The 27807-nt window shown below is 43.1% G+C and overlaps 3 protein-coding genes across 4 annotated transcripts in view; 1 reads left to right on the top strand and 2 right to left on the bottom strand.

Moving 5' to 3' along the window:
- Nucleotides 1-15276, bottom strand: part of si:ch211-191a24.3 (tensin-3) — a 29898-nt gene extending 14622 nt beyond the window's left edge. For both annotated transcript variants that reach the window (XM_027023820.2, XM_027023819.2), the window contains exons 1-15: nt 15112-15276; nt 14671-14721; nt 14420-14542; nt 13987-14051; nt 13244-13327; nt 12622-12731; nt 12411-12471; nt 12231-12306; nt 11991-12120; nt 10926-11003; nt 10377-10475; nt 5076-5933; nt 2152-2261; nt 1865-1994; nt 1294-1374 (exon numbers count right to left, since the gene is read on the bottom strand). In XM_027023820.2, the coding sequence (XP_026879621.2) occupies nt 1294-1374; nt 1865-1994; nt 2152-2261; nt 5076-5933; nt 10377-10475; nt 10926-11003; nt 11991-12120; nt 12231-12306; nt 12411-12471; nt 12622-12731; nt 13244-13327; nt 13987-14051; nt 14420-14542; nt 14671-14721; nt 15112-15261 (2206 nt within the window). In that variant the 5' untranslated portion in view covers nt 15262-15276. The remainder of the gene's footprint in view (nt 1-1293; nt 1375-1864; nt 1995-2151; nt 2262-5075; nt 5934-10376; nt 10476-10925; nt 11004-11990; nt 12121-12230; nt 12307-12410; nt 12472-12621; nt 12732-13243; nt 13328-13986; nt 14052-14419; nt 14543-14670; nt 14722-15111) is intronic.
- Nucleotides 15277-17054: 1778 nt separating this feature from the next.
- Nucleotides 17055-20000, bottom strand: si:ch211-191a24.4 (uncharacterized protein LOC100150331 homolog). Its single transcript, XM_027023811.2, is given in 8 exon segments — nt 17055-18009; nt 18011-18049; nt 18051-18089; nt 18091-18174; nt 18176-18465; nt 18975-19087; nt 19277-19381; nt 19794-20000. Coding segments are annotated over 7 exon segments (891 nt in total). The 5' UTR covers nt 19372-19381; nt 19794-20000; the 3' UTR covers nt 17055-17778.
- Nucleotides 20001-20161: 161 nt separating this feature from the next.
- On the top strand, nt 20162-26357 carry mcm3l (MCM3 minichromosome maintenance deficient 3 (S. cerevisiae), like). Its single transcript, XM_027023818.2, has 18 exons — nt 20162-20522; nt 20938-21010; nt 21234-21346; nt 21522-21730; nt 21913-22043; nt 22143-22381; nt 22458-22566; nt 22655-22808; nt 22939-23070; nt 23240-23448; nt 24361-24535; nt 24775-24901; nt 25010-25160; nt 25276-25416; nt 25554-25639; nt 25741-25832; nt 25933-25996; nt 26127-26357. The coding sequence occupies exons 2-18, from the start codon at nt 20939-20941 to the stop codon at nt 26323-26325; spliced, it is 2403 nt and encodes an 800-aa protein (XP_026879619.1). The 5' UTR covers nt 20162-20522; nt 20938; the 3' UTR covers nt 26326-26357.
- The last annotated feature ends 1450 nt before the right edge of the window (nt 26358-27807 follow it).

Here is a 27807-nt window from a genome sequence, read left to right as displayed (position 1 = left end):
ATTGCAAAAGGAAGAAGCCAAGCTGTGGTTTCCTTAATGTACACTAATGACTTTTATCTGAAGATTTCAACTTATTCTGTAGGACCTCTGTAACTCTTACACACAAACATAGTTTGGAAAAAACATCCAAGTCTACTTCCTCTCCCGACGAGCCTCATTTCTGTTGATTTTTTATTATTTTTATTTCCTTTGATAAACGCGGCTGTCAGTGAGAGCACTTTTCCTCTCCTCAAACATCGCTGTAAATATTTGGATTCTTCTGTCGGTCACTACATGGTTGAAAGAGCTGCTGCTTTTCTTCTGTTTATTTTAAAATAAAAACATGGAGAGTTGCGTAACTACCCAGAGAATATTAAAATCAACATTCTTTGGCTGTTCACCCAGAGATCTCTGGTTTTTGTGCTTTATCCTGTTTGCTTATTTCATAGTATTTGACCCATTTCTGACTTCACGCTACATTTAAAATAAGCAATAAGAATTGTGGGCCAAGAATTGAAGGTCCTGATAACATATTGCACAGCACAACCCACAGTGCACTAGCTCAGTAAGTCTACAGTGCATAACAAAATTATTACTCTAGCAGGTGTTTTGCAATTTTGTATTATTTTTTAAGGTAGGTCAAAAGCAAAAGCTAAAACACCATCTGTTCCTAATCATATTTCAAGGCACAGAGCAGGAATTTGCACATCCAAAACTTCTGAATGACCAAGGCACAGGAAATCTGTTTCCTGACCCAGAGGGACATTTCCTGTAACACAAAGCACTATTTTTAGAAGTTCAAAATTGGACACAGTTGCTACAGGCGTATTAGTTAAGGAGATTTTGGAGCTAGATATAGTTGAATGCTCCACTGAAATGCATACACGAAGGTCACTTGCTTGTTATCTTGTTTTCTCTACCCACATATACACATGTACATGTATGCATACACGCATGCGCACATGCACACTCACATTCATGTACGCTCACGGAGAGTCATAAACTATGTCATGGGCTCTGTGCCCATCACAGCAGAGGTCAACTCGGACCCAGGGAGGCGTTACAAAGGAAATCTCACCATCTGCACAAGTCACAAATACAGCACACTGAATGAGTTTGCTCAGTGAAAATACTTGCTCAGATAGTTTCACTACACTTTTAAAATGCCCCAGGTCATTCCAACATACAGATGGTACACTTTAAAGATCTGAAAATGGAACTGAGTTCCATAAACGAGTGCTGCTCCTGTGAGCACTGAGTGCAGTGCTTCAGATTTTCTTTGCGTTCAGTGTGTGGGGCACTAGGTGAGTTTACCATGCTCTGGCCTTGAGTGTGCAGGAAGCACACAGGATGCAGGACTGTGGTTCACAAGGGAAAAGTCATACACGCTCTTCACTGGAAAAAGATCACACAGAAGCCAAATAGGCACAGATTAATTCATATGCATACCTGTCTATGAATCTGAAATTACAAAAAAAAAACAAAAAACACTTGTCACCTTCCTTTAGGTACATAGAAACTCAAAGGTAATGTTCTCACTTTATTACAGACACACTTTCTAAAGTGTGAAGAATGTGTCAACCTGTTGAGACACTGAAAAAACTATGAAAAAACTAAAGAAGGAAATATAATATTATATTTGTATTTACAAATATAGGGATTTAGATTATATAGATACATTAACACACTAAATAAGACCACCCAGACATGTCTTTAAAAAAACATTTAAAACCCTTACACTGAAGCAATTAAGAAGCAAAGCTTAGTAAACACTAATGTTCCAATAATAAAGCCCCAGTGAAGATAAACTGCGTGATGGTTCTTGAGCTGTTAAAGAACTAAGCCTTCATCTAAAACGATAAAATTAACAGTGAGTATGACTTACCGTAAGGTGTAGGAGGGGACACTGGAAATGTAGGTGTTGGTGGAGGTTGGAGGTCCACACACAAAGGTCTGACAGTCTCAGAAGCAAATTCCCCATAGTCTATGGAGTCACTTCTATACAGACTCCCACACTGATCCATCCACACACACACACACACACACACACACAGAGAGAGAGAGGTTACTCTGCATGGAAGTGGAATAAGGTCACATGGCTTACCCTGGGTTCAAAATCACACAAGAGGGCAATGTGCAAGCACAGGTGTGCATGTGTGTGTGCGCAGGCACCTTGGGTGCTGTACACACAGTACATTTAGGTAACGGCTGCAACAGATCAGCAGCAGGACGCCTGAGTGCAGACTGGTTCGTGACGTCACTGATCTGCCTTTGCCTCCAGCCTGAGAGGAGAGAAAGAGAGAGAGAGGGAGAGAGAGAGAGGAAGAGAGAGAGAGCACATCATGAATTTCAGAGTCATTGCAGAAAAACATGCACCAATTCTAGAATTTTGCAGGTTAGTGTTTTTGATCATGAAAATTTGGTCCATTATTGGGGAAAAAATGTACCATGTTTGTTTCATAGTTATTAACTCAGGAGGATTCTGATCTGTTTTAGTTTTTGCAGAGTAGAATTGGTTTTCCAGTCTTAGCCCTGGAGTACACATTCAGATACCCATGTGAGCGCACATGGTCTGCTGACCTGAGTCAGGTGTCAGGGAACAAGCAAACCACTAAAACATCACATGCATCAGTTCCCATGTTGTCTAGTTCTAGACCAAAAGAAATTGTACATGAAAATGTGAACATTTGTACATGAAAAGATGCAGATCAGTTGTGCAATAGATTCAGTATCCTGTCAGTATTACCATTTCAAAGGTTTGAACCAATATTAAACTCAGAACCTTTGTGGTGATATTTTAATCTGATCACCATTATCATTTCAGCAGGCTGCACCAATATCAAACTCGGTACATCTGTGGTGACACTTGAATCTGACATAGCCACTATAGAGGCAGTAACTGGAATGTAGAACTTCAATACAGCTATTCAGATCAAATAATCAAAAACTGCATTTAAACATGATTTGTACTGTATCACACAATCTTATACATTGTAATGCCTCACTGACAGAACTAGAGAGGGGTGAGGTAAAGCACGTGTGCAGAGAATCTTTCATTTTAATACATTCCTGAGTTCTTACACAATGCATCGTTAACCCCCCCACCCCACACACACACACACACACACACAGCAAGATGAATACCAAGGGACGCGTTACGCAATAATACCCAACTCGTTTCTTTCTACAGCAAAGTCATGGTGTCTTTTGATTCTGAACCCTGTATGTTCTGGTGTTGAGTGTGCGTGAGCGTTCCAGATATCTAACAGGGAAAGTCACAAGGATTATCTGCATGTCAGGCTACATAACAGGTTCACTATGGTGGAGAGCAGTGAGTCATTTGTTGAACTTTCCATTTAAGTGAACTTGTCCCTCAGTAAACTGTGGCCTGTTTGTGGTTAGCACTGCTTCACAAACATCATGGCTATGCCTGGACAGAACAGAAGGGGATTCTGTTAGCAGAGGGGAACAAATATCACTCAGACACATGAACTACTGCTCATGACTTCGGAGTTTTAACCAAATGCTAAAAGGTGTGGAAACATCACCGCATTGGCAGTACAGTCTAAACATGTTGTGTAACGTAATGAACACAAGCTTGGGCTCTAGGTCAGTTTTCACTGGATATGCTGCTGTTTGCTTTTGTGCCATTATGACGTTTGTCACTGTGGTACAGAGTTTGGTTTGGGTTCAAGCTCCTGAAAGGATAATAATGATGTCAGGTATAATATCTGTGATGTGTCTAGTGAGACAGTTCCAAAAACAAATTTCTATGAGTTTATGGAATGAACCAGGCACAAATGATGCAGACAGTGAATTCCAGCATATTTACATGAGAGAATTGGTGCACCTAGTTGAGAGTATAGTATTTCCAGTTTTAGCAAACTAGTTTAATTAATGAAAGTATGTCAGATTTAAAACAGTACTCTGGCTAAGAGAATGTTATACACTCAGCAGGTGCTGCAGTAGGGGAACCAACCTTCCTGTGGGTACACCTGTACAGGTGTGCAGTAGAATCTCAATCCCAGGGGTTGCCATGCGGTTTATATTAGCATTCAAATAGCACATTGTCTGTGCTCCATTTCTGACTACAGGATTGCTATTGGCTTGATATGTCAGAGTAGTGGACCACTCCCAACCCAGCAGCAACACTGTAAAAATCCCAGCAGCCCCGCTGTACCCGATACAATCAACAGCCATACCCATGCTACTACTATATCAATGTTAATGCTGTATTGACAAATATACAGTTATGCACTTGGGAAATGCATGCATGAGCACGCACGCACACGCACACACAAAGACTTACTCAGAATTGCTGGTGGCCCACACATATTCAAAAAAGGGTGTATTTTCCTTAGCTGCATCTATACGGGGAACCACAAAGACGTCCATTGTATACATGCATGAGTGCATGCTGCCTGAACTTAAGTCTGCCCAAGCCAACATAAGCTTTCCACATGCTGGAAAAGCAGAGAATGTCCTCCCATGTTCTTACACAGTCAGCAAAGTCAAATGCCTTATGAAGGTTTCTAAGAAGATCTGAAGTAAAAAATGTTTTTAAAAAATCAGTGTTCGAGAAGTTCAATAAGATGTAGTTTTTACCATTACAGATAAGGCTTTTAGTACTGACTAGCAATGCGTGTTTTATATAACAATTACAAAAAGTCTCTGTATGCTTTGTGATTCTTTTTGTAAGTTATTTGTTACTGTGGCCGCAGCAATTTGAGCAAGACAGCCATTGCTCTTCGGGGCACTGACATGGCATTAGTAGAAATTTACGTCTGTGAGTCTGCTTTGCTCTGTGGTGACGAACTGTATTCTATTGCCTCAGGATGACTGTTTTGAAATTTATGTTTTCCTTTCCTTGTTGATTGCAGTGATCGCACTATAACTAGCTCGGGGGTGAGAATTGCCTCTCCATGCATACACATGATAACCCAGCAAGTCTGGGAAGTGTGAGACACGCAGGTGAAAGATGCGCAGCTTGAAAGCGATACGGAAAACCTGTGCTGAAAGAAACATTAGTGTGTCTCATTCACTACATCTACTACTTTCATTAATAGTTTCTATATATGCTGCCACCTTCCTCTTACCTGAATGCATGAATTTAGCTTGGCCAGCTGAGTGTCCAATTCCATTGGTGTGTAGAGAGGCCGAACGGGTCATGTGATTCCTTGCCCGTGTGGGCACTGGTTCAAATTCAGGATCCAGGTCTAGGATCAGTTGGTTCAGCTGCTCAATTGATTGGTCAATATCCAGGGCTAGGGAGGCAAACTCGTCATCTTTCTCTGCCTCCAACTTGGCATCTGGAGAGCAACTGGCAGGTAATGTGGAGTTGCTCCTCCCACTTTCAAGCTCCGCCTCCACCCTCTGGTCTAGCCCGTCCGACGGGGTGCACCTATGCGAACTGGCAGAGACCAGCTGTTGCTGCTTCACCCACATGTCTGTCTGAATCCCACTCACCACTGAGCTGTGCATGAGAAACCGCGTAGAGTTCATTCCGTGGTTTCCTCTGCCGAAGACTGCGCTTTCCCTTTCTCCTATGCGCTCTGCTTGGATCACAGAACACGGACAGCTCTCCTTACAAGCCAGTGATGACAAAGCAAGAACTTCCTGATCTGTTTCTTTCGAGCCTGGCCCTGGAGCAGCTGTGTCTCTAGGGACGTGGCCATCTTCATCATCTAGAATATCGGTTTCCCGCTCTGGGCTCGCCGTTTTGCCATTGAAATGAAAAGTGGCCTCTGAACAACGGGTGTCGCCATCACCAGCAACCAGAGATTCGGCTCTCACGAGTCCCAGCGGTGGCTGCTCGTCCTCCATGTTGTGCCCAGCGACGGGTCTCTGGGTGTGAGGAAGCTCCTTGAGGCTGTGGCTGGCGTCTAGTCCTCTGGTCCACTGCAAGTTACTCGAGAGGTCGGAGTCGCTGCTCACAGAGACGGCGCTTGGCTGATCTAGGAGAGAAACGTGGAGAAGGATAAGAGCGACACACTGAAGTTACAGCGGCGATACAGATGTGCGGGAGAACAGACACACAGGAGCCTCTGTGCTTGCTGATATTCGCTTATACACGTACTGTGCTGTCTAGGCCCACAATGTCATCACACTGACAAACAGTTGTTAACATGTTAGTCATGACACCGCCCCCAGACAGGTTGTGTCTTTTGTGTGACCATCACATGTTCTTGCAACACCAACCCATCAGTCATGGGAGCACCAGCTGAGGGCTGATCAGACCCGATAACATGCGTCATCACACGCGCGCACACAATCTGCTGCATTCATGTCCGATAACGCCGCCAGCCGCTTTATGCACGAAATCGCCAGCAGAATCTTACGTGCAGGCAGCACAGTTGCACAAACGCATGCAGGCGGTGCATTTGATTCTTTATCACTTGGAGTTTTTCCCCCCATTACAGACGTAACATACAGCCGCTGCAGGAAGGCTCCTGACTGCAGTGAGACAGCCAGCTCTCCAACCACATTCCAGGCCCAGCAGTTAATCCATCCCTTCCATATGTCAGGACTCAAAGCCACAGCGGAGCATATGGCCATGTACATGCCTGCTGAGAAACTTAAAACATCAATGAAAAGACAAGCAAACAAGTGTTCACTTTGCCCAACAATGTCTCAAAGTTTCCAGTCTGTTCTTTTCTTTAAAAAGTTTTCATTTATTTATTTATGAATATTTACTAATGTATTTTGTAAGTTCTTTTAGGAATGCTGTTGTGGGGGGATAATAGTGTAAGAGTTGAAAGTTTGTTTTACTTCATATGCACTTCAGAAAGGAGAAAAGGCAAAGGATACAATGTCAAAATTCAGAAAATTCAAACATGTCTCTGTGAAGGACAAACAAGAAACTAATGACTTCCCTTAAAAAAGGCCATTTCCTGATAAGATCTCTTAACTGCTCTTAAATTCACACGTAGTGTTTTGTGATCATATAACACCTTATGAGAGAATTCCCCAAACATTCTTCTAAACAGAGCCTGCAGTACACTGGGGTACACTGGGGTTTTGCCACACGCTCACACATTTCAAGTTCCATATCTCTTCTTTACTATTAGATGATTAATAAGAAACAACCCCACACATACCCATAACGCATAACTACTAGTCCCAAGAGACCGAAATTCTAATACCAGGAATGCATGATAAAACCCCACAGCTGGTTTATGGATGGGACACACACACACACACACACACACACACACATGCACACACACATGCATGCACCTCTTTATGATATTTTTTTAACCTTTAATCAAATACATGCAAGTGCTCACACCAATAACCACCACTACCCATAAGTAACACAGTAGTCACACCACAACACGTCATATGTCGATATCTACAGACTTCTCATGATTCTAAATAATGAATTCTCATGGTTCTAAAAAGACATTGAAAGAAAATACCTCACATCACATACCCACATAATCCTTTATTAACTTACCCAAAGCTCAGTTCATCACTCTTATTACACAACTCTGTCACCCGCTGTAAATCACTCCTGCTGTATTGCTACTCCCCAGTAACACTGCAGATCAGTGTTAAAATTCCTCATCTCCCCAATGACAAAAAACATATGAATTACCCAATAAAAATAAGTCCCTTTTAATACACTGTCATTTAACCATAAACTATAATGCAACATCAAACATAGTTAATGAGACAGTTAGTTCCCAACTCACAAACATCCAGTGCATAGTTGCACACGCTTGCGTTGTTTTGCTTATTGCCTGCAGTGCCCCAGACAAGCATCGACACCCCCAAATCATCATTATGTAAGAAGAAAACAAAGCAACCTTCTTCTGTATTACCCGAGACGGCACGCAGTTTGTGTTTGAACTGAGCAGGCAAGGCACCAGCTGACTCGCCCCAAGTGACAGAATGAGAGGAAAACTGAATTAAACAGGAACTCGGAGCCACCTAAAGAGCTGTAGGCAAGTTGGAGTTTCAGGTCTTTTTTCATTGACCACGAGGAAAAGAGGAGAAAGGGAAAGGACTGAGGATCTGGTTCTAACCGTGAGTTCCTGCTGGTGCTTCCTCTGCTGGTGTCCATGCCTCTGACTCTTCCTCTCCGCTTCCTTTCGCTCTCTCATGCTCTCAGGACAGCTTCACGCAGGCAGGCAGCTTGCATTCTTTACCATGAGGTGATAACAGCTCCCCTGGGTTGTCTTTTCTTTTTCTCCCTCTATTTCTGCCCCCCGCCTCTCCCTCTCTCTCTCTCTCTCTCTCTCTCCCTCCCTCCAGTTGCTTCGCTCTGCTGCAATATGCCTCTCTCTCTCTCTCTCTCCACAGGTAACCCTGTGTGGTGCCCCTCTTGATGTATGTCAGGATCCTAGCTGAGGAAACATTATTCCTTTTGGAGCAGCCAGCAGTGCTTAGGACAGGCGTTTTACCCATGCATGCGCACGCACGCACGCACGCACACAAGACCTTGAGCTATCCAAATATGGTTGGGGGAATGTAAACACGAGGGTGGGGCTACATGAGGGTGGAGAGAAAGGGGTGTAGAAAAGACAGAAAAAAATAGAGGCAAGGTAGTGACAGAAAACGCAGGACAAAGGGACGGATAGCAGGAGAGAAGTAAAGAACGCGAGAAGTGAGATTTCTTTGAAGGAAAACTTATGCTCAAAATGTTTGTGTGCGCACAATTCTATATTTGTCTGTGTATGTGGTATAAATTCACCTACCCTGAAGTTAAGGGTACACACATGGTACTCACATGAGGCATGTGTAATTACACACCAGTTCAAAACTAAAATCATACAGCCAGATGTGCATCACCCCTAAATCACTCCCCTTGACACACACACACAAACACACACACTGATCTTTGGATTTGTTTTTCAGAGAATGGAAGCAAAAAACACCCAGCTTTAAATATACGGTCTGGCATTTCCTCTGTCGGGACCCCAGAATGAGTACAAAAGCACTTCAGTACCCAACACTCTCAGCCATATACAGACAGCATTGAGTTTCTGCACTGCAGAAGCACCTTGGCCTGATGGGAAATTGAACCTGCAAGTCCAAACTGGAAGTCTCTAATCACCACTCCAAAGGTCCCATTGCTCTTTAAGTGAGTTTCAGCGTTCTGCACTACTCTACCATTCCCACAGAGAGAGTGCAGCCTGACAGAGACATGGGAGTCTTCAGATCTCATTTCCATCTAGAATCCGAATAAACAGGTTTTCCTGTTTTTCCTGTTAACCTCCATGAAGTGCTGGTGGAAGCAGACATTTTGAACTCTGTGGCAAAAAGTAAAATTTTACTAATAGGAACTGTTTGAACATTTTGTATTTTAAACACATTATTTAGGAGCGAAATATGCCTGTCCAAATCTTGCCGAGTTCCTTGAACTTCCTTGATTTCTTGTTAACAGTTAATTTACTTCAGCATGGGTGACGTTTACAGTAATCACAGCACTTAGATTCAGGAAGTGGAGGTAACCATGGTGACGCCATGGCCACACTAAAATACCCAGGTAACGGCTGAGACAGGCTTGGCACAGATTAGTCTGTTAAGCTCAGGTCAAAAACAGGTTAAGTGCACAGACTTTGCCTACTGGAGTTCGTGTACTACTGTTGGCTATTAGCAGGTCAAGTGTACGGGTGAGCCAAAGCAGCTTACCATAGTATGTTACCATGTTTTCCAATGCAGAGTCAAGCTCACACAATAACATGTAAGATAATGCTTTCAATGACTAATGTAAGTTAATGGAGATCAGACTTACTGAGTTGGTAAATAACTGAGTCTCTCCTTAAACAGATGCAGCAATCACCATATCAGAATCCCTAAATGCAGTTACCAGATTTTTTCTAATCTTATTTTCTTGAATTTAATTTAGCTACACGGCTGTTAAAAACAAAAGAGACTGTTTATATCTTTGTTATGTGACTTAATAATATGATCCTTTAAACCACAGCTTTGTGTTAAACATTCCAATGATATAGCTCAAGGGGATCTCATAACCGCGCTGCAATACAAGCCAAGGATTTTGTAGGCTTATAGGCAGAACATTTATCTTGAATTATGTGAATGAGAGCACCTGTGTGTGTGTGTGTGTGTGTGTGTGTGTGTGTGTGTGTGTGTGTGTGTGTGTGTGTGTGTGTGTGTGTACGTACGTGTGTTGTTTGCTGAGAGATTGTGGTCTCCATCTCGTTCTACATTAAATGTGTCCACTTTAATGACACTTTAATGACAAACATTGTATATGCCCGCAAAACACTGGATGACAAACCTCACTTCCTTTAAGTAACATCTGGAGTCCGGTCACAGTGGGTAGTAAGCTGGGAATAACTCAGAAACAACAAGCAAAACACACGTGTGTTTGCAGCTAATACATATTTATTTCCAAAGATCTTAAAGTGTGACATCTATGGCTACAGTACCTCCTGTTGTAAGGTTCTCATAAGAGTCCCAGTAGACTAGAGGATCCAGGGTGTCGTAGTCAATGACAACAGCGGAGTTGTTCTTCCAGCCGGTACCACCTTTACATAGGAAGTAGAAAACAGATTCATGCGGTTAAGGTGCTTGACTTGTAATCGGAAGGTTGCTGGTTCAAACCCCACCACTACCAGGTTGTCACTGTTGGGACCCTGAGCAAGGCCCTTAACTCTCAATTGCTCAAGTTGTGCTCAGTCATAATTGTAAGTGGCTTTGGATAAAAGCGTCCGCTAAATGCCGTAAATGTAATGTAAATCCCTCCTTCGAAATGTTATGAAGGTCAAATGCCTAACAAAACACACACAGAATCTTCCTGATAGAAGCTAATGTAATTAGTTAATTTAGTGAAGTATGAGTATATATGACCAGAAGGGTTTACTCTTCCTCTCATTCATTTTCTTACTCCAAACTGGTTCCCTCTACTGGGCACTGAAGGTAAATGAAGCCCAGGGAATGACGCTTACTTCATTTCTTAGTACAAATAAAGAACATACCTTTAGGAAAAACTGGAATATTCGTCATGGTTTCTGAAAACACTACCTCCACCATGCCGTTCTCAGGAAACCTGGGATCTAAGGGTAAACAAGGTTGACTTGGCTTCAACACTTGTGAACAGACATTCACAGACCTACATAGACCTCCATTTAAAATGAACTTTTTTCAATTCGATTTAGTGACATTTCAGTCTCTATCAGTTTGCTTTATTATAGTAATTATGTTCCCAGTGATTGTAACTTTTGTGTGGCACTTAAAGCACCATTTCTGTCTCTTGGTCTCAGTGGTACAGTGGCTTTTGTGCTGTTACATGTCACTTCTATCATCGTCTGACATACGGCATTTGCAAAGCAACAGTGTTCATAGAAAATAAGTCTCCAAACCTTACTGAGTGGTATCCATGTTTCTGGAATTCTGAAAGGTTTTAGTAATTCTTTAGAAAACCTGTAAGGTTTAAATTTATCATACTTATGGGACACAGAATTGAGTACCTCTGCAACACGTGATGTAAAGCCACGTGGTTTAAGTTTGAACCCCCAGACTGGAATTCATTCCACTCTTATGTCAGTCTAACTAAAGATTTTACACAGGTTTGCACTGACCCGATTAAGGCGTGGAGTAAACTGAAATGGAAACATTTTTGATGGCTGTTTTACAGTACAATTACATTTAAAAAGGAAATAAGTTCCAGAGTGTATGGAGGGCTGTATTATTATTATTATTAACATTTATATCTCACCTTTCTCAGACTTGAGGACACTTTACAGATATCAGCTGTTACAAACACTCACACACCTGATGGGAAGCGGCAGTGTACTCTCTATCAGAAACCACAGCCCCGCGCGGGACTGCTCCAGGAGCCGGGGAAGGGGACGAGGTTCAGACCAGGACAGTGGTGGACTTCTTCCACCATTTTAGTTCGCTTGATTGTTTTAAGATGGATTTGAGGAATAAATCTGTACTGAAAACTACTATTGGCTTGCAGTGTGAACGTAGATAACGACGGCTCTATCTTTGCCCCATTTGATATGTGGGGTTTCAAAGTTTCAGTCCTCAGCGTGTACCTTTGTTTGCATGATCAAGGTCCTTTTTATAGAACAAGGAAGGGTGTCCATGGAGAGTGCCTGTGTGAAACTGCAGGCGAAAGACGGGCTCTCGGCTCCCCTCTGCAGCATTCTTATAATAGCATACGATCTGCACGTGAGAAACATGAACATTTATGTGAGTTAAAAGCAACACAGGGAGCCCTTTCAGAATTGGACTACATGTGTGAGTCAACAGCCAATCAGAGCTTGCGGTCTCACCATGACATCACCCTTGAGAAGCTGCGGAGGCTCCAGGGCAAAATAAACTTTGTGCGTCTTCCCTACAGAGACCTGACTGAAAGACGGACACACGTGCAGACACACTTAATGACAATGTCCCATCAACACGGATCATCATTCTCTGTGGAGTATGATGCCTGTGGTGTGCATGCATCTTACTGTACTCCTGTTGTGCACACTGGCTGCATCCCTTGGTATACCCTTATAAAGAGTCTGCACACTAAAAAAGGCCAAATGCAATGAGCACCATTAAGCAAAAAACATTTTTAATACATCCTAGAATCGTTTGAGGTGTGCATGGAGGGAGGGAGGGAGAGAGAGAGGGAGAGTGTGTGTGTGTGTGTGTGTGTGTGTGTGTGTGTGTTCTTGCCTGTGGGATGGAGGTTTGGGACGTGGTGTAGACAGACGCAATGGAAAAGGAGAGGAGAGGAGTTTATCTTTAGTTGATGGGCCAGAAGTCTGCCAAACATCTGCACATACCTGAACCACACATAGCAAAGGATTAGTTTTAGCTGTACGTATATGACATCATTAAAGCCCTGCTTGGATAAAAACAGCAAGAAAAAGAAAGAGGAAGCATATGGAGGTTGAGAGGCAGAGAGAGCGCGATGGAAACGACAGAAAAGCAATAATGAAGCTAAAAATGCAGTCATCGGTTAAGCTATTTTATACAGCCCATGAAACACACAAGACGAAGGAATAGACTGAACAGGCTTCCGATGAGAAAGCTGAAGAAAGCGCAGGAAAGAAGAAGAGTTAAAGGAGAGTGAGGAGAAATTTGCATCTCTGAGAGAAAAGGGGAAGTAGAGAGTGGGACGCGTCAACTTTACGCTTCAGGGTGCCCACACTCCCCTGCACAAGCCCCCGCCCTTGTGACTGGCCAGCTGACACAAAACCATGACAAACAGTACGTATCTGGTTCATGAAAGTTCAGAGCATTGCACCGTTGCTGAAATGTCCTGATGCAGGTGTGCTCAGAGGAAAAAGCTTGCCTTTTCTGGGACGGGGTCATGAGAGAAGCCATCTTATCGCTGTAGAATCTCTTCATCGTGTAGCGGTCTAGTGCTTGTTCTTCGCTGAGAGAGAGATGGGGGGGATGCATCAAGCATAATAATGATTTGACCCCTTGATTTAAAAACATGTGGACATGGATTCGAACTGAAATCTCACAAACGCAGTTTTGGCTTATAAGCGTACTGGAATGCTAGACGGCACTGTTATTGATCTTTCTGCAGGCTGCAGACTGCACTGTACAGGGCATAAGGAGATATCATGGCAACAGAATCCCGCCCACAAACAAAACAAAACTTCAGATCAAAGTTCATCCAAGTGGCTTGCCAGCTCTGAGTTATGTCTAACTACCAATCATTTCTTTTATATATTTTTGTGACATGACCAATAATTCAACTCAACGATTGCAATACACATTTCATACACACATGTATCGGTGAAAGACACGGGTCAAACACCTGGTAGTGCAAGAAACAAAACTGACTTTTTAAGTTCTTTTTAAGGGGAAAACAAACAAAAAAAACAGGCTCAAATTGCTTACCAGGTCAGCCTCTAAATATTTGGTCAATATTGTGCTGCTTATATTAATTAATATATTGTATAATTAATTGAGATTTTTATATTTAATGTTTATATTGTGCTGCTAACTACTCTATAATTGGGAATACAAAAATCTCATGCACATGCTACCATACTTCAGTTTGATGAGTGGAGTTAGTTCTACCTGGTAGAGACACTAGGAAGTTGAATGTAGGATGATATGACCACCCCTATCCGGTCTTTGTTACCCTATATGAGAGAGAGAGAGAGAGAGAGAGAGAGAGAGAGAGAGAGAGTTGCCCATACACATCAAGCACTTGATCGTTAGAGTTCATCATCGGAATGGAGTCTACCCATAAATCCCCTTTCACCATCATGTGATCGTGTGATGAGGAAAAAACCGACCCTCAACTCTTTCGTGTTGTGATAACTGATAGGCATGAGCCATTATCAGAGGAATGCCAACTACAGCCGAACCTGAACGCAGCTGGAGGAAAAAATAAATGCTCGCCAGGAAGGGTGCGATGGAGGGAGGACTAAGGAATGATTGCTAGACTGGGATGGGAGGATGGAGGAGGAGGAGGAGGAGGGGAGGGGCAGATGGGCGGAGAGATTACCCTGCAGTGAAGCAGCAGTACGTGCTCGCTGCAGGTGTCCAGCCAGTTTTCCATGCTTTTACACAGCGAGCACAGTAAGTGAAGGGATGGGGCACGGAGCTCAGGCCAGCCGACATCCAGGACCTGAGAGAGAACACCCACACACCAGTGACACACCTTACACATGCCACACCTGACATTGGGACATACAGCGTTGGGGTTTAAGGTGCGTCGCATCAGCATTCTGAACGTGACCCAGCAAGTGACTTTACCCTGGTGCTCATTCGCCTGAGCTCTTCCCGGGGCTCCGAGATGTTGACCACCTGCCAATGGGAAGCACATGACCTCCATAACTCCAGTTCTATTTCAGTATTCCAACACACAAATTCAGCATTAGAATTATTCAGAATTACAATTATTCATAATCTGATTCATTACTGAAAATATTTAAATGTTTATAAAATTTTTCAAAACGTTTATTGGTAAAATGCACATTTGCTATCCTACCTACAAAGGTGAAGAATACGATAAACATAATACCAGGTCTGAGCACACAATTTTCAGGTAGACTAACAGTATTGATGTTGACAAGGTCGTTCATGTAAAATGATCAACATATTAAAAGTTATAGTTCTGAATAAGCATGTACCTACCGCTATCAAAACAATTTAAAAAATAGTGTGTATGTATAAGAATCTGTTTCGTCTCTTTACCAGGTAATTGTCTGCATGTTTGGACTGCAACATCTGAGTGATGTTCTGCAGATTTCGCAGGTAGGTCTGCTCTGGACAAGTCGAGTGGAAGGATACAGCAATGATCCTCTCTGTGATGTAGCTCAAATCAAACTCTGGTTCTGCTGCCATCTCTGCAGTGCTCTGTCTCACAAGGGGATCTGAACAACTGCAGTACAAAAATGATGGGCAGTCTTGGTTAGATACATGGTTGAAAGAACCTCATATTAAACCATATTACACCAGTGTTACTAAAATATACCTTGGTGGTAAACCATAAGTTAGCCCTGGGCTAAAGCAATCTGAAAAAAAAAAAAAAAACTCAGCAACCTACAGTTTGACCATGTAAACACAAGACAACAGCCACATGCTCCAACAGCCAAAGCCCACAGGTCACGTATCGCCATAACTGATATGTTATCATATCACAAGGCTGAGAATATAGACTGGTCAAAATTGCCGCACTGTGTTTCCAGTTTAGGTTTGCCTTTATCCTCACACGATCTACACTGCACCCTTTTTATAGGGTGCCTAGTTTCACAGGAAAGAACCCATTAAGCAGCTTTAAATTTGAATGCATGCTGCTCTGTAGGTCTTGCATTTTTATTTTCCTTTGATGTAGCAGACTACATCACATACAACCATAAGACCTGTTTTTGTTTTAAGGCACTACACACACAGTCATACACAGTCAATAAGATGTCACTGTTATGAATGTCCATAGTTAAAACAGAAATACAGGCATCCAGTGTCCACTAGATACTCTCAACACTGACCACTGTACATTTCGCTTTTGATTGTCTTGCTTATCCACACTTCCTTACCAATCACAAGTGTAGAACCCATGAAAGATGGGTTTCATTTTAAATTTGTCACGTGTCTTCGAATTTGCCACAAAGCTTTGTGTCAAGCTAACATTCCACTAATAAAGCTTTGAAACACTCAAATCCTTTTTTGTTTGCTGCATATAATCATTATATCTGATATAAGGCGAGCTATTTTTAAGAATTCTAAATCATGCATAAAACCTCGTCACTTAAAAGCCATTTTTCTTTAATCAGTAGCTTCACAAACAGGACTTGTTTCAACAGTTCAACTCGGAACCAGATCAGACGTACTTTACCTGGATTACGAAGATACAGGCTCTATAGTCCTACAGGAACCTTTCTTCAGTCCTCCGCTGCACTCAGTGTAGAGAAACTAAGAAACGAACAGGAATTGCAAGAGGGTAAGAGAAGAGGAAGACGAGAACGGGAACACACTCTACACGCGCCGGCTCACATGCCCTTTGGCCAAAGCGGCGTACGGGTGCAAGTCGTCCTGCTGTCAGCACTTGCTCATGGGAAGCATGACTAAAGCACAGAAGCCCAGAACCACGGACCACACCCCCTCCAGACCATATGCAAGCGTTTGAGTCATATGGTGACGTGACCAGAGTGTGCTGCTCTGTTGTCAGTTACCTCCATCGTAGTCAAAGCAAGATAATATCACAATTGAGAAAACCTCATAATGTCACAATCAACTGTGGAAAGGGGAAAATGATACACCACAGATGACTACTACCTTCAAGACTAAGTAGGGGGGGGGGGGGAAAGGCCTACGGGCCACTGCTCGAGCAAGTCTCTTAGCCTCAGGATCTTATCTAATGCTCGGTCCTATAAGAACGTAGATAGGAGCTTGAATGTATATGAGCGCGTGTTGTAGCAGCTTTGAATTTTAAAGCGCTCGGTGCAATATATAGCACTTCTGTTAAAACAAACAGCACTGTGTATTCCAGTGAAAGAAGGCCTGCATCTTGTTGGCACAAAGTGCAACTGATCATAAAGTTAAAAATTACCTCTGCTTACAAGTGTCCACATGCATATCTCCACATGAGAAATTCTGTCAGTCACAAAATGGAAAGCACACGTGAAGACTACAGCATGTTAAACTCCAATAGCAAGTTTTTATTACGATTAAAAACACTTACTGTATCTGTACATTAGCAGGACACAAAACAAGGTCATATTTTAAATGCATCACTTCATACTAGTTTAAAGACCATTTCTTTGCAGTTTTTTGTTAAATAAGCTATACTATTTTATGAAACGTACCTATGAACTGTTTAGAGAAATTTAACATTTTTTGATAACTTAAAATATAGCTTTAAAGCATTTTTCAGCCTAATTATTTGACTTTTTTTAGAGGCAACAGAATAATATGTAGCAGGCTGAGGCTATTAATAGCAAGGAGGCAAAATAGTAGGTTTGACTGAATGTGCACGTGCTGCCCCCTATATGTCAAGACAATAAAGCACATAAAACAAACCCCGCAGAGCTCCTTTGTGAAGCTACCGAAAAGATGCAATTACCACTACGAAATCTACTGACAAGATGGAATCATCAATATAAAATCTTCTATAATGTGCCACTCACATTAAACAAACATTTCAGCATCTTTTACAGTCATATTACTATGCCTGAAAACCAGGCAGTTCAGCTCTTTACTTATTCAACACACACGGTTTAGAGAAAAGCACATGCACAGTAAAGACATCAGTGAATAGTGCTCGCTTAGTACTTCACATGCTTGTTATAAAAATGTAAACCTACAAATCTATAAGGCATAACAACTAGAGAAGAGTCTTATAAAAACTGCATTCATTCAGTCCTAATTTTCTGTTGGCCTTTTTGGTGTGAGGCTCAGATATATACGTCGGACTGGAGGTGTGTGCTTCCGGCCATGATGGCGCTCTGTGGGTGCTTCTGCTTCTTGGCGAGAATGCGCCTGATAGCGAATGACATTGCGGAGGGTAATTCGGTAAGAACAGAACCCAGGATGTACAAGGCGGCTGGTTATGAGTCCAAACAATGCCACAGACGCGTCGGCCCCGTTCACGTTTACAGTTCATCCAGGTGTATCCATTGCGAGCATAGAGCCGTTTCCCGCTTCACACACACATCTGTCGAGTTCACCTGGATTCACAAAGTGCAGATACAAACCCACTGCAATCACATACACCACAGCCCCTATAACCTGGAAGGCAAACTGGCCAATCAGAAGCTTCAGTGGGAAGCGCATAGGCAGGCTTGTTACTGGACAGCACCAGTAAGAGTGAAATGACACCAAAAACGAGGCTGAAGACCACACCCCCATAGACTCCTGGTGCTCTCATTTGTCCGAACTGCATGTCGAGTTCACGCACTTGCTGAAGCTCCACTCCTTCAAATGGGATGACGGTGTCAACAAAGCTGCTGCCAAAATTCATTGCCGACATGCCTGACAATGTCACTTGAGCTGCCACGATGCAGAATAGCACCAACATATTGGTTAAGGTTGCACATATCAGCACAATACCTGAAACACACAATGGCACAAATAAGGTACAAACTCACTAACAGGTCACCAAGTTATCAGATAAAACAAATAGCAAATGAAATTGTGTGCACCTCCATATATGCTGTGTATGAGCTGGAAAATTTTAACAAAGGAATTTTTTTTTTTTTTTTTTGATGAATCTAGTATTTTTGTTCATGTGCAGACAAATGAGAATGTGGATGCTTTCACATAAATCATTAAAGTATGGTATTATTTAGAGAGAAGTCTGATTATTGTACAAAACATTTAGTTTACACCTGAGAGCAGAGTGTGCCCAACCTGTCGGACCAGCTTCAACAGAAGCAAGAACACAGAGGTGGCGCTTCAGCACAGCAGAGAACCAACCCAGCGTCTAAAAATCCATTTAGTTGCAACTTTTGTCTGGTACTCATAAATGTGATGTAAAAGGCTAAACAATGACCAAGGACACTGTTCTGCACTGTCCCCCAGAAAAGAAATGTGATCTTTGCTTTCTTGTAAATACGCACCCCTCCTGGAGCAGATGTATGTCCATTTTGACTCATGTACTTCTCCTGAAGGGACACTTCTTACATGTTTGGGATACGATGTATTTCTGGAATACGGACGCTGGTTTGATGACCTGGCAGAAAATTGGATATTTCAAAGTTCGACTGCATAAATCACTGAAACCTAGCAGGAGTTGAAATACTCCCAGACTCCGAGGAAGAAAAGCGTGATTTGTACACTCCCTGGCATTTATGTAGAATAAAATCAGTCTAATTTAAAAAAGAATTATAGGACATTCGAGTCTCCCACACATTTTCCGCACCTGTCGCTGGGCGGTGGTCTGGGACGGTGGTCCCTTCGGTTTCCGCCTCCGTTCCTCTCCCGCTGCCCCCGGTAGCTTCTGGCCGGTTCACTCATGGTTAAATGACTGGCAGTAAGCAACAACAAGTCTCCATGTTATGTGGCCTATTATTCCGCCGTTCTGCCTGCAAATGCGAACTTTGTACTCATACTTAAATAGTTGCCTTAAGGTATCAAATCAAGTGGAGGTCGAATGTAACACGGAGGGGAAAGCAGGTGGGTTTGATAACTGGGAAACAAATTGTAACATTTATATTATCTCGTATACGACTGCTCCGCACAATCAAAATCTTTAATTACTTTAGCATTTAATTTAGACAATTTCACCGTATAGCTTGATAAACGCGTCAGTGACACATAATTAACATTAAAACAAGACCAATTTAGCCATATACAAACACACAAAAGTACATTATTCTGTCTTTACACAATAGCCCGTAGTGCATTTCGTGATGTAACAGCGTGTAATGGCGACTTACTTTTGTACTTTTTTTAAGGCTTTCACATTTGTTTCTTTTCGTCGGTATCGACGCTCGAGTTTCGAGGCAGCTGGAAAACTTGTTTGACTTCCTTGCACGAGACTGCGCGACGACTGCGCTGTCTCGATCACGTGCCCAAGTCCCGGGCAGGGAGGTGCTCAGGTAGTCCGGTAACGAGGAAACGTGCAAATGTGGGCCACTGCTTACGCTCTGTTAACGGAACAAAACACACCGAATCCTGAGGTCTTAAGGGAATGGTAGTGGCGCAAGACCGCCGGTTCTCTGGTGGAGCGATGGCGTTGTGGGGTTAAACCGTCTCGCTCTGCAAACGCAAGGTTGCATGAAGAGCGATAGGAGGGTTGCTGAGGCCTGGGAATGAAAAAACGAGGCCGTTTATATGCAAGTGAAACATTAGTGTGTTTAAGACGAAGGTACATACAGCACGTAACCATACATAAGCCCAGAACACCAATGGCTACTGTATTTTCAAATTATGTCTTTCAATCAGTAAGAAGGCCATTTGTAGCGGCAATTGTGAAAAAGGTAAATTGACCAATTAGCATAATTGATTACCAGACCTGCAGTCTCTGATGACTTGAAGCGGTGTCTCTCTGGGTAATGCAGAACTGTCAAACCGAGTACTAAAGACTTCCACAGCGCTTATGAAAGCGTGTCTCCATAGGTGTGGGTCCGAACAAAAGACTTTTCTGTCTGCACTTTAGGCTGCAGGTAAGAAGGATACTGAGGGAGTATCTGACTAATGCACTCCGTGAGTGCCATTGCATGTATAAAGTTTGAAGTTTGTTAAATCTGTGTTAAATGAGTTACATGGACATGCTATGCTCTGTGCTCTTGTCTGTACATTTTGTATTGTCACATGATCTGTAGTGGGTAATTGTGTGTGTGTGTGTGTGTGTGTGTGTGTGTGTGTGTGTGTGTATATAATTGTATTTGTTTTTTGATGGCTAGTCTGACCATAAAAATGTATTCACCATGGCCATTGGTTATTCCTGGGCAAAAATGGGAGGAGGTGGGACCCTATTGATTGATTACACTTGAACTGGTCAAGATGTGGGTACATTGGTGTTCTAACTGTTGTAATGGTTTAATAACCCTCTCATAAGTGAGTGTTTGTTTGTGACAGTATGGATAGTGGCTTTGAGGACCTTGAACTTCGAGAAGCACAGAGGGAATACCTGGATTTTCTGGATGACGACGTGAGTTCCGAATGTGCTCATCCCTCGTTCCTTTTCCGTATTTAAGACTCTGTTTTTGGTCTTCGTTGGACCAACTTGGCCCATTGCTGCTACTCTTAAATTTATCATCTGCATCTTAATGTGGTGGATGCTTGAGTGAAAGTGGGTGCCTGTTGCCTATTTTACGCTGTTAAAATCCCGTCACGTTGGCCTGAGTGAGTGAACGTCAGTTGTGTTTTGCCAGCAAGACCAGGGTGTGTATCACGAGAAGGTCAGAAGCATGGTGTCGGAGGGCCAGTCTCGCCTCATCGTCAACATCAACGACCTGCGGCGAAGAAACGAGAAACGAGCCAGAGAGTTGGTGACCCTGTCCGAGTTGTTAAAATAGACACCTCATTGAGATTTAGCCTATTGCATGTTTTGAAGTGGAGGGGTACATTTAATGCTTGATCTTTTCAGGCCTTTTGAATCTATATGTTGACCAATATTCTAGCTTGGACTTATTGAATGTATTGTTATTGACTTATGACAGACTTCTAAAGAATGCCTTCAGCGAGCTAGTCGCATTCCAGCGAGCTCTGAAGGACCTGGTGGCTTCTGTAGACGCGACCTATGCCAAACAGTTTGACGAGTTCCATTGTGGATTCGAGGGCAGCTTTGGGAATAAGCATGTTTCTCCTCGTACCCTCAGTGCACGGTTTCTGGGCAATCTTGTTTGTGTTGAGGGTATTGTGACAAAGTGTAAGTGTAACATTGTTTTCTAATTTTACATCTCTATGTATCTGTCTTAAGCTCAGGTTACTGTCTGCTTTGGATAAATAACTCTAAATCTCATGCATTTATATAAAAGTGTCCTGTTGAATGTGTTGGTTTTTTTTGTTTGTTTTTTTTTTTACCACTAATGTGGTGTTTTACTATTTCAGGTTCACTGGTCAGGCCAAAGATCATGCGCAGTGTTCACTACTGTCCAGCAACCAAGAAAACCCTGGAGAGGAAGTACACTGATCTCACATCACTGGATGCTTTTCCTTCCAGTGCCATTTATCCCACCAAGGTTGGTGTTTTGTGTGTTTTGATGTGGGTGGTGGAAATGGCCTGCCTCTGTAGCTTAAAACATCATGTACTGTTATTGGCTAAGACTGTCTATGTGTAGGATGAGGAAAATAATCCATTAGAGACAGAGTTCGGACTGTGCTGCTACAAGGATCACCAGACACTGACCATCCAGGAGATGCCAGAGAAGGCCCCTGCCGGTCAGCTCCCCCGTTCCGTTGACATCATTGCTAATGATGACCTTGTGGACCGAGTCAAGCCAGGAGACCGCGTGCAGCTGGTTGGAGTGTACCGCTGTTTACCTGCCAAACAAGGGGGCTTCACCTCAGGAACCTTCAGGTGTGTGTGATGTTCTGTTGCTTGTGCTGATGCCAACATTTTGTTGCTATATTTTTTTTTTTGTGTGTGTGTGTAGAACTATCCTGCTAGCCAATAACGTGAAGCTGATGAGTAAAGAAATTGTTCCTACATTTTCTGCTGATGATGTTGCCAAGATCAAGAAATTCTGCAAATCCCACTCTAAAGTAAGCAGGAGACGATGGCCAAGCTCACTCACTTGTTCATTTCAGAGCATCTTGCAGAATTGTTCCTGTGGCTGGGTGTGTGTTTCAGGATGTTTTTGAACACCTGAGTCGATCTCTAGCTCCCAGTATCCATGGCCACGAGTACATAAAGAAGGCCATCCTCTGTCTGCTGTTGGGAGGCAATGAGACCAACCTGGAGAATGGCACTCGCATTAGAGGAGACATCAACATCCTCCTCATAGGTTAGCCACCCCTCTGAAGTCACTATGATCCTCATACCCCAGTGGTATTGTTGGTTGGTTTTTAGTGGTTTCTGGGGTTTAGAGGACCTCTGCTGAATGCCATTGTGTTTTCAACTTTATCATTGTATAGGCGATCCGTCAGTGGCCAAATCCCAGTTGTTGAGGTATGTTCTGTTCACCGCCCCGAGGGCTATCCCTACCACTGGGCGAGGTTCATCCGGGGTAGGCCTTACTGCTGCAGTTACTACCGATCAAGAAACGGGTGATTTTAATGTTCATTGTGTATTGCATAATAATCATCATTGTTTTATGGTTTTCTAGTAACACAAGCAGTAGTTGTCCAAGTATCGGTATGTTCTTCATACTTTGGGACTTGTACTGAAAGCTCATCATGCCTTGTATCTTTCTTTGTCTGTTCATGCTACGCTTAGGTGAGCGCCGGCTGGAGGCTGGGGCCATGGTCCTCGCTGACAGAGGGGTAGTGTGTATTGATGAGTTTGACAAAATGTCTGACATAGATCGCACAGCCATCCACGAGGTGATGGAGCAGGGAAGAGTGACGATAGCTAAAGCTGGGATTCAGGCCAGGCTCAACGCTCGCTGCAGTGTGCTGGCTGCTGCGAATCCAGTGTACGGAAGGGTAAGATCTGTTGCCTACAGGGCACGCTGACTACAGTGTCGTGTCCTTTTCTCGGGATGGAAAAGATCACCGCTGTTCAAGACGACCAGGTGCATTACGCAAGACTCTTTTGTTAATCAAACAAGTAGGATCATGCACATCAAGAGAATATGGAGGCTACAGTAAAGGCATGATGAATAAAGATGAACAGAATTGCAAGTTGTGTGTTCTGTGCACCAAGGAGTATGCACTTTTGTGAACTAAAGAATTCTGAGTGCTGTGGTAAGATTTAAGATGAGTTTAGGACTTGTTACTTGTTCCAAACAAGGACACTGAGCACTCATCTGACTGTACAAGGTAGTGTTTAAAAAAAAAAAAGAGAGAAAAAAGGGGTATTTCATTAAACCATCTATAGAATGGCATGCTATGCACAAAAATGATGGAGAAAGATTAAGGTCAGTGATATTTAATTCATCAGCAAAGGATTATTGATCATTTATTGTTAAAATCTGAAATTAAATCGACGTATTTACACCTGCTATGAGTGATGAATTAATACTTGCATTTTTAAGCATTTCACATTTGAAGCTGGAGTATGACCCGCTTGATTTGTACATTTCAATGGTTATGGGCTCTACAATTGTTTTTGCTTGTTTTGTTGACTCACAAGATGTCCTTGTAAAACATTGACTCTGATCTGGTTGGCACCTGAGTGATTTAGTCACTTGAGTTGTGTGATGGTTTTAGGTATCTGAGGTGCAAAAATGTTCCTTGTGCACTTGATCGAAGATTCAAGACCCCACCCCCTGTTTGCAAAAGCCCGTTTCCTACTTTTGAGAGTTTGGCAATCCTTCTAAGTACTTTTAAAAACCCTTCTCGAATGCTTCTCCATCCCATCTGATGCTCTTCCTTTCTGCCCTTCTCCTTGTCCAGTATGACCAGTATAAGACCCCTATGGAGAACATTGGGCTCCAAGACTCCTTACTCTCCCGATTCGATCTGCTTTTCATCGTTCTGGACCAGATGGATGCAGACAGTGACCGGGAGATTTCGGAGCATGTTCTGCGCATGCACAGATACCGACCCCCGGGGGAGCAGGAGGGAGCAGGTGAGGCTGCCATCTAGTGACAGGAGTAGGAAATCGCAGCCATGATGGAAGGACGGCTAAGAATTTTCAGGATCAGTTTAACAGGATTTTCAGTAAGTTCCTTTGTGAGTCCTGTTACCCCTGGACATAACAGAACTTGGAAGGTTTCTTCATGTTCTGCAGTTCTGTACAGAGCTCATTATTGTGCCTGGTTAACAGGTCTGTCTCAGTCTGTCTACTATGAATGATCCTCCCGACAGCACTGCCTCTGGGGAGCACAGTGGATGTGTTTGGCACAGAAGACCCAAATGTCCCTGAGACAGCAGAACATGAACTGCAGATCTATGAGAAGAAAGACAACATCCTCCATGGCCACAGGAAGAAAAAGTAGGCTTAAATTGCTCTGATCAACATAATATATTTGGGTAGAAAGGAGAGTATGTAATGTACTTATCCTTGTTAATGTAATTATCCCCTTGCCCTGCTCTGCTGTAGAGAAAAGGTCATTACAATGGAGTTCATCAGGAAATACGTCCATGTGGCCAAGATGGTGAAGCCAGTTCTGACACAAGCGGCTTCCGACTATATAGCAGAGGAGTACTCTCAACTCCGAAGCCATGACCAGATCAACAGTGACTCAGCAAGGGTCTGTACCCAGGATCCGTCACTCCAAACCGCCTGGTGTTTGTGCTTCATAGGTTTTGCTGAACCGTGTTCCCGTGAACAATGACGTCGTGTTTTTGATGCGGTATGGCTTCCAGACAATGCCTGTGACTGCACGGGCCCTAGAGACCATGATCAGGCTGGCCACTGCCCACGCCAAGGCCCGCATGAGTCAAAGCATCGAGCTGGGAGATGCACAGGCTGCCCTGGAGCTCATGCAGTTTGCCTACTTCAAAAAGGTAACTGTGGAAACCAGCTTAATACCAAACTGAAAGGCTAGCTATGAGAAACTGATGGAGACTGACTAGAATTGAAACATAAAGGTGTCAGTACGTTATGCCCCCCCCCCCCCTTTAATTTCATTGATTTTGTGTAGATTCTGGAGAAGAGCAAGAAGAGAAAGCTTCCTGAGGACGGTGTAGATGCAGACATGGAGGAGACCCAGAGCCAGAGAACCATCCGGTCTGAAACTGCAGTTGAATACAACATTATGCCAGCTGCGTATGGAATGTATTGGTGCTTTGGATCTGAGGTGACTGGCTGACGGTGTGATTGGTCTCCAGAAAGCGTTCTCGTGTCTCTGAAGATCACGAGGACACAACGAAGGAAGTAGAAGACTCCGGTGATCTATATGACTTTGCAGAGGATGAACACGGTAAGTTTACATGCCTGGTGTTTACTTTTTTTCCTGCTCTCAAACATCTGCAGTCTCTTGTTTCACTTGTCGACTCTTTCACTCTCTTTCCAATGTTCAGCTCAGCCAAGCCAGGATACCAGGCCAGTGTCCCGGAGGAAGAAGGTGGAAATCGGTCAGGACAGGTGCAGTCTTCAAAGGATTTTCTCTCTCTCTCTCGAAGAGAGACCCTCTTACCCTCAGCTCCTTTTTTTCAGTGTTTATTTACTGTAAGATGTGTGTAATGCCTCTTCACCTCACTGTATCCCTCTTAAGACTGAAGGTTTTTAAGGTGGCCCTGCTGAAGGCGTTTAAGGTGACCAGGTCTCAGTCTGTGGCGATCCCGGAGCTGCTCACCCATGTTAACAAGGGGCAGCACGAGGAGTTTGATGAGCAGGAGGTGAACAGACTGCTGGAGATCATGCAAGATGACAACCAGGTGATGGTGTCTGAGGATGTGGTTTTCCTCATCTGACCATAGAGGACAAGCGAAGCAACAGGCACTAATTGTTCCTTATGGGTCTAGTTTTGGTCTTTATGTATCCTGTTCCATCGTTGTCACTAATAAAATGTTATATCACACTGAAATTTCATGTATTTGTGCCTTTTTGACGACAAATACAAATGGAGTAAGTGAACTACTGGAAAGTCATTTCTGGACACATCATTCTTTTCTTGAGCTCTACTTACTGGGAGAGTGCCGAGTGTTCGGTGCATGACCACATACAAACCTTGATAGAAGGTGAAGATACCAGGTAAGGTTGCCATCTAGTTGCAAGGTTAGGTAGGACATGCTGGACAAGGGAGTAAGAAAGCTAAGGCTTCTCCAGACACACATTTTAGCTGTAAAAAGGGTTTTCAATGTAGAAAACATCAGGTGTGTTTTCATGCCAAAATACCCATACCAGGACCCCAGTAGAATGAGGTGTCACCTGGACCAGACTGTCCACTTCTTGCAGGTCATTCCAAAAATACTCCATATTACCCAGAGTTAATGTTGCAAGAAAAAAGTTACTGCTGGAATTTTGGTCCCATATAATTTCAGAGGCCTTCTACGTCTCCGCTTTTCTCACGGTCTGTATAGGTCTTCCTAGGGTCACTAGTGATCATCCTTTGGTTGTCCTTGCAATGCTGAACATGGAGATTCTGATCCATCAGTGTGATGGTAGTGTGGCTAGCTGGCTGTCGTGGCATCCAGAGGTCCGGTGAGGTACATGGTCTGTAGATCTTGGCTCCAGCAAGCATTGCAGAGAGGAGGCTACTAATGCACTAGATGTGCACTAGACGCCATTAACCCTCAATTGCTCAAGTCAGTTTGGATAAAAGCATCAGCTAAAAGCTGCAAATGTACCCCCACGGTTGTATAGGTAGAACCTTAAGCACTGAAATGGTCTTTTGTGGTAAAAGATCCGACTTTCATATATATAGACAGGAGACTGAGAAAAGGGGACCATTCAGACAGGTTCTTTATTAGCTGTGCAAGCAAGCTGCTTTTGAAGTTGTAAGCAGCAAAACCAATTTATATGCAAAATGGCAGATGTTTAAAACATAACGTACTCCGTGGGGTTCTAAACTTCAGTCTCTGTCAGTGATGGCATCTGAACATTTGGTCTCATTGGCATTTCTGATGTGAAGTATCAATAAAATATCAACAAAGTATCAATAAAAAGACCAAAGTGCTGATGTAATGGCATCATAAACAAATTAAGTAAAAAAGGCGGACACATCATCTTGCTTGGATCTAATCAGAGCAGAGAGGAGGTATCAGTGAAGGACACAGACTATGAGCCATAGACTATAGTTTAAGGGCTATGAAGGCCATATAACTTGTATCTGAAACTATAGTAACCTTTTTCTTTGGCTTAGATTTATTGTGGTTAACTTTTCGGTGTATTTTTCCCTCTTCATGTTGGATCATAGTGTCCTGAGTTACTATTCCAGTTTTTTGTTCTCAGAA

The sequence above is a fragment of the Electrophorus electricus genome, chromosome 3 (genome assembly GCF_013358815.1).
Source record: "Electrophorus electricus isolate fEleEle1 chromosome 3, fEleEle1.pri, whole genome shotgun sequence".
Classification (NCBI taxonomy): domain Eukaryota; kingdom Metazoa; phylum Chordata; class Actinopteri; order Gymnotiformes; family Gymnotidae; genus Electrophorus; species Electrophorus electricus.
This window is presented reverse-complemented; position numbering and strand designations above follow the sequence as displayed.

Coding starts and splice junctions, on each gene's coding strand:
- mcm3l (XM_027023818.2), top strand. CDS start 20,939: ATGGATAGTGGCTTTGAGGACCTTGAACTTCGAGAAGCACAGAGGGAA. Junction 21,011..21,233: donor TGGATTTTCTGGATGACGAC/GTGAGTTCCGAA, acceptor GTGTTTTGCCAG/CAAGACCAGGGTGTGTATCA. Junction 21,731..21,912: donor TGAGGGTATTGTGACAAAGT/GTAAGTGTAACA, acceptor TTACTATTTCAG/GTTCACTGGTCAGGCCAAAG.